Source organism: Ylistrum balloti, unplaced genomic scaffold (assembly GCF_031769215.1).
Source record: "Ylistrum balloti isolate Yb309-2 unplaced genomic scaffold, AGI_CSIRO_Ybal_v1 Utg371076, whole genome shotgun sequence".
In the NCBI taxonomy this organism is placed as follows: domain Eukaryota; kingdom Metazoa; phylum Mollusca; class Bivalvia; order Pectinida; family Pectinidae; genus Ylistrum; species Ylistrum balloti.
The window spans coordinates 250,101-256,100 of record NW_026782594.1 but is presented as its reverse complement, the minus strand read 5'-3'; the positions used below and the strand labels follow the sequence as shown (position 1 = coordinate 256,100).

The 6,000-nt window shown below is 41.3% G+C and overlaps 1 protein-coding gene across 1 annotated transcript; it reads left to right on the top strand.

Annotated features, from left to right (window-relative positions):
• Window positions 1–1,873: 1,873 nt before the first annotated feature.
• On the top strand, window positions 1,874–4,177 carry LOC132560544 (RNA-binding protein 25-like). Its single transcript, XM_060225210.1, has 3 exons — window positions 1,874–3,139; window positions 3,320–3,940; window positions 4,169–4,177. The coding sequence occupies exons 1-3, from the start codon at window positions 1,874–1,876 to the stop codon at window positions 4,175–4,177; spliced, it is 1,896 nt and encodes a 631-aa protein (XP_060081193.1).
• Window positions 4,178–6,000: the final 1,823 nt, after the last annotated feature.

Here is a 6,000-nt window from a genome sequence, read left to right as displayed (position 1 = left end):
TAATGTCGCACACCTAATGTTGTCCATTGGCTGGTTGATGTGTAAAAACAACTGATTCTCTTATTATTGTTATTATTATCTTTAGTTTGATTTCTATCAGCTGTGACTGGGTCTAATGTTATTTGAAGTGGTTCTTTAGAATGATATTCAAATGCTTTGCCACTACTTTTGTTATCTGCAGGAAATGTTTGTGAGGTATACATGTTATTGAACTGATATCATTTCTCTATGACTGTTGGTTATTGTGGATGATTGTTTTGTTAATGTTTTTAAGTCATTTGACCCCAATGGCGGTTAAAGTGGGTTATGTTATTCACCAAGGCACCTTACATGTAGAATTTGAAAGGATTATTTTTAAACTTTGCTACCTACAAAATTTTTTTTTGAACTTTGACCCTACTTCAAGTTGATGTTTGGTACAAACGCAAATCCTGTGAAACATGTATTTATGGTGATTAACAAAACTTATCCAAGCTGAATGCAATTAGTTGAGCCATTGTTGAGTTGCATGGTTGAGTAGGTAAGATGGATATGAAGTCATGGTGGCCATTTTGTTTTTTCAATCTGGTTCAAAATCTCATCAATTGGTAAAATACACATGGGGAAACTTTTTCATACCAATTAAGTAAGATATTTATTACAGATCTTGGAATAATTTTAATTGAACTTTTTGTCGGCATTTTTAAAAGATCAAAGGAAATTTTCAAAATGGCGTAAAACGGTAACGAAAAACATTACGGAAAAAGTGAAGACATCAAATTCATCAGATAATCATTCTGCATTGATTTATTAAACAATTTTGAGAAATGAGAATTCTTTTGAATTATTGTTTTTTTAAGATTTTAATGTTTGATGTCATGGCGCCCATATTGGATTTTTGACCTATTTGAAAATGTTCCTGTAGCACCTTCACACCTTCATAAATAACATACTAACCAAACAATTAAAAAATTCTTTCACTCATCTAAAATTAGAGACACCACAAAATATAGCAGAAGAAAAAAAAACTTACCAAAAACAATAGGTCTTTTCATCTTTGAGTGAAAAGCTCTATGGACCAAGGAAAACCTACAAATGAGACTTGAGTAAGGTCCATACAGTATTTCTCAAGAAATAATAACAGTCTTTTTAAGGAAAAATACAAGATAGCTGCCAGTCAGTAGTTAACTTTTTCCGATCAGTCCCAAAATCAAACGAACATAAATAGGCACTAAGGAGAACGTTCATATGTAATTGCGAAAGATTGATCCAGTACTTTTTAAAAAATAGTGATAGCAAACTTTCATTGTTGAAACCCAAAATGGCCGCTTGTCAGCCATTTTGTTTCTGATCAGTCCCAAAATTAAAGGCACATGTAGTAACCTAGGGAATCCTATATATGAAACTTGATAAAGCTCCATCTTGTACTTTGACAAAATAGCAATAACAAACTATCACTGTTGAAATCCAAGATAGGCTTCTGGGCTGAATGCGTGCTATTGGTCAGAAAACTATGTTGTTTTAACAGTCTGAACATGTTAAATCCTACCTTGTATCTATAAAAGCAGGTAATATGTTCAGTATTGGTTTGATCTTTCATGATATCTGTATCCATTACGGTATCCGAATGTACTTGATAATAGATTGCTTACATCGACTTCGACACGGGGAAACAGCGAACATTGTTTACGGCGAAAGTGAACTGGACGCCGCCATTGACTATGCCGAAAGACTTTGGTTTCATGCCAACCCACATTAACATCACAGAATCCATTCGGGAATGGAAGAAAAAAGAAGTCCGACCCTCTGACCAGAAAGTCAGACAGAGACGGAGAGAGACCAGAAAGTCAGACAGAGACGGAGAGAGACCAGAAAGTCAGACAGAGACGGAGAGATGCCAGAAAGTCGGAGAGAGCGCAGAAAGTCAGACAGGGATGGAGAAATACCAGAAAGTCAGAAAGAGACGGAGAGAGAGAGAGCAGAAAATCAGACAGAGATGGCGAGAGACCAGAAAGTAAGAGATGGAGAGAGACCAGAATGTCAGAGATGGAGAGATACCAGAAAGTCAGAGATGGAGAGATACCAGAAAGTCAGACAGAGACGGAGAGAGACCAGAAAGTCAGACAGAGACGGAGAGATACCAAAAAGTCGGAGAGAGCGCAGAAAGTCAGACAGGGATGGAGAAATACCAGAAAGTCAGACAGAGACGGAGAGAGAGAGAGCAGAACGTCAGACAGAGATGGCGAGAGACCAGAAAGTAAGAGATGGAGAGAGACCAGAAAGTCAGACAGAGACGGAGAGAGACCAGAAAGTCAGACAGAGACGGAGAGATACCAAAAAGTCGGAGAGAGCGCAGAAAGTCAGACAGGGATGGAGAAATACCAGAAAGTCAGACAGAGACGGAGAGAGAGAGAGCAGAAAGTCAGACAGAGATGGCGAGAGACCAGAAAGTAAGAGATGGAGAGAGACCAGAAAGTCAGAGATGGAGAGATACCAGAAAGTCAGAGATGGAGAGATACCAGAAAGTCAGAGATGGAGAGATACCAGAAAGTCAGACAGAGACGGAGAGAGAGCAGAAAGTCAGACAGGGATGGAGAGAGAGCAGAAAGTCAGACAGAGATGGAGAGAGAGCAGAAAGTCAGACAGATGGAGAGATTGCAGAGAGTCAGACAGAGACGGAGAGAGAGCAGAAAGTCAGACAGAGATGGAGAGAGACCAGAAAGTCAGACAGAGATGGAGAGACACCAGAAAGTCAGACAGAGATGGAGAGAGACCAGAAAGTCAGACAGAGACGGAGAGAGAGCCGAAAGTCAGAGATGGAGAGAGAGCAGAAAGTCAGACAGATGGAGAGAGTGCAGAGAGTCAGACAGAGATGGAGAGAGAGCAGAAAGTCAGACAGAGATGGAGAGAGAGCAGAAAGTCAGACAGAGACGGAGAGATGCCAGAAAGTCGGAGAGAGCGCAGAAAGTCAGACAGGGATGGAGAAATACCAGAAAGTCAGACAGAGACGGAGAGAGAGAGAGCAGAAAGTCAGACAGAGATGGCGAGAGACCAGAAAGTAAGAGATGGAGAGAGACCAGAAAGTCAGACAGAGACGGAGAGAGACCAGAAAGTCAGACAGAGACGGAGAGATACCAAAAAGTCGGAGAGAGCGCAGAAAGTCAGACAGGGATGGAGAAATACCAGAAAGTCAGACAGAGACGAGAGAGAGAGAGAGAAAGTCAGACAGAGATGGCGAGAGACCAGAAAGTAAGAGATGGAGAGAGACCAGAGAGAGACCAGAAAGTCAGAGATGGAGAGATACCAGAAAGTCAGAGATGGAGAGATACCAGAAAGTCAGACAGAGACGGAGAGAGAGCAGAAAGTCAGACAGGGATGGAGAGAGAGCAGAAAGTCAGACAGAGATGGAGAGAGAGCAGAAAGTCAGACAGATGGAGAGATTGCAGAGAGTCAGACAGAGACGGAGAGAGAGCAGAAAGTCAGACAGAGATGGAGAGAGAGCAGAAAGTCAGACAGAGATGGAGAGACACCAGAAAGTCAGACAGAGATGGAGAGAGACCAGAAATTCAGACAGAGACGGAGAGAGAGCCGAAAGTCAGAGATGGAGAGAGAGCAGAAAGTCAGACAGATGGAGAGAGTGCAGAGAGTCAGACAGAGATGGAGAGAGAGCAGAAAGTCAGACAGAGATGGAGAGAGAGCAGAAAGTCAGACAGAGATGGAGAGACACCAGAAAGTCAGACAGAGATGGAGAGAGACCAGAAAGTCAGACAGAGACGGAGAGAGAGCCGAAAGTCAGAGATGGAAGGAGAGCAGAAAGTCAGACAGAGATGGAGAGAGAGCAGAAAGTCAGACAGAGACGGAGAGAGAGCAGAAAGTCAGACAGAGATGGAGAGAGAGCAGAAAGTCAGACAGAGACGGAGAGAGAGCAAAAAGTCAGACAGAGACGGAGAGAGACCAGAAAGTCAGACAGGGATGGAGAGAGAGCAGAAAGTCAGACAGGGATGGAGAGAGAGCAGAAAGTCAGACAGAGATGGAGAGAGAGCAGAAAGTCATACAGAGGCGGAGAGAGAACAGACAGACAGACAGACAGACATTCTTCATTTCCTCTTTTAAGAGATTACATATGTCAGATCATTTTACAAAATACGTCTTGGTTTATATTTAAACAAATTTGAAATCATATATACAGTATTTGTGAATTTCTTATAATTTTTCACACTATTTCATTAACGCTATGCATTGCGTCGTTGTTGTTTTTTTCATTTCATTAGACATTGTGTTCATAGTTTGTGAGAGGTTGATCATCAGATTCTCCCAGACATCATCTGTAAGATGTATAACACTACGATCTCCTAACAGAAAACTACACTGCTCCTGCTCATCCAGGTTGGAAAACACAATAAAGTCATTGACGTCAATAATGTTAACTACTTGATTAAATAACAAATCCCTACTTTTGTATGACTTTGGACATATTATCAGGAAATGAAGAATTATATCGTCCGACTTCTTTCCACACAACCGACATATCAACGTCTCTGTTACATACAGAAACGACATTTTCACCATTTCAGTTATTTCCCAAGCAACTATAGATGATTTTCGCTTACTTAGCTGTAACACCGGATTCACTCCCTGGTAAGAATGAATCTTTGCGTATCTGTGCAACTCCAGTCTACATGTCATATCTTCGCGCCATTGCCGATCGTAAAAGTCGCTCAAAAAACGTTTCAGAAAACGACTCCAGCATGCTTTGGGAGGTACGAGCTCGTTGAATATGAAATCGTTCACAAAGGAAACTATTCCAAACTTCTGAAAGATTTGAAGTATGTCAGGTATGAAGCCTATTCGGAGGTTATAGCAAGGGCCATATATGACATCCAAGAGACGTACAAGGAATATTGCCTTCCATATATATGAAATGCTACCGTTGCATAACTTGTTCCAAAACATTAACTTCTGTGTTTCTATCGCGTTACATATTGACGGTATACCAAGTGATTGGGTGGTTGCCAAAGTCGATGATGTTTTTGGAAGACCAAGACATCGTCTACATGCGCATCTTAGTGTTTTCTCTAACTCTAGAATAGCATTTTTTGTGTAAGAGTTCCATAATTCGCAGCCATACAGCATAGTTGGTAATACTACAAGTTTTACAATGTTTGCACTAATTAACGGATGCCTTCCATTTTGATGGATTCCGATTCCTACCAATGAGTTTAGTGATTTCCGTCCCTTTTTACCTGCTTCAATCATTGAACAAGTCGAATTGAGATTCGAGGTAAATCCTACACCTGCATAGGTTTTTGTTGTTGTCCACTGTATTTCCTTATTTCCAACAGTTAACGTCCGTGAGGGAGATCCTACACGCGATCGGCTAGCGGAAAATGCCACCAAAGAGCTTTTATTGGAGTTGTATATAAGTCTCCATTGACAAGAGTATTTGTAAACGATATCCAGTTCATTTTGTAGCAACTGCATTGATGCAGCAAGAACCAGCGTGTCATCAGCCTGCAATATACAAGGTATATGGATGTTGCTTATCAGCAGACCAGAATGCCCAACGTCAAGTTGCAATGCGAGGTCATCTATCATTACCAAAAAGCACCACGCTGACAGCACTCGGCCTTGACCGACGCCTTGCAGGATTTGGTACTGATCACTTCGCCTCCCGTCGTACAAGACAGTAGAAAATTCATCAATGAAAGAGTCGTATAGAAGTCGCCAGCATTTGCCATTGATGCCAAGGTGGTACAATTTAAACATCAGCCCACGGATCCAAACACTGTTGAACGCCTTCTGGTTTTCCAAAAAGGCGGCAAAAACTTTTGATTTTCCTTCAAGATAGTACGCGATCGATTCTTTCACGGCAAAAGCAGCGGTGATACTACCACATTGTTCGCGGAAGCCCTGCTGTAACGGGTGAGGAAATATAGTACCTTTGCTGGATAAAAGGATACGTTTATACAGTATTTTTTCAAATAATTTCTGTAACACAGATGTAAGTGTTATGTCCCTATA

Bases quoted from the DNA above. Each gene is read 5' to 3' on its own strand.
- LOC132560544 (XM_060225210.1), top strand. From the start codon at position 1,874: ATGCCAGAAAGTCGGAGAGAGCGCAGAAAGTCAGACAGGGATGGAGAA. The intron at 3,140-3,319 runs GTCAGACAGGGA...CCAGAAAGTCAG, and splicing joins AGTCGGAGAGAGCGCAGAAA to ACAGAGACGGAGAGAGAGCA.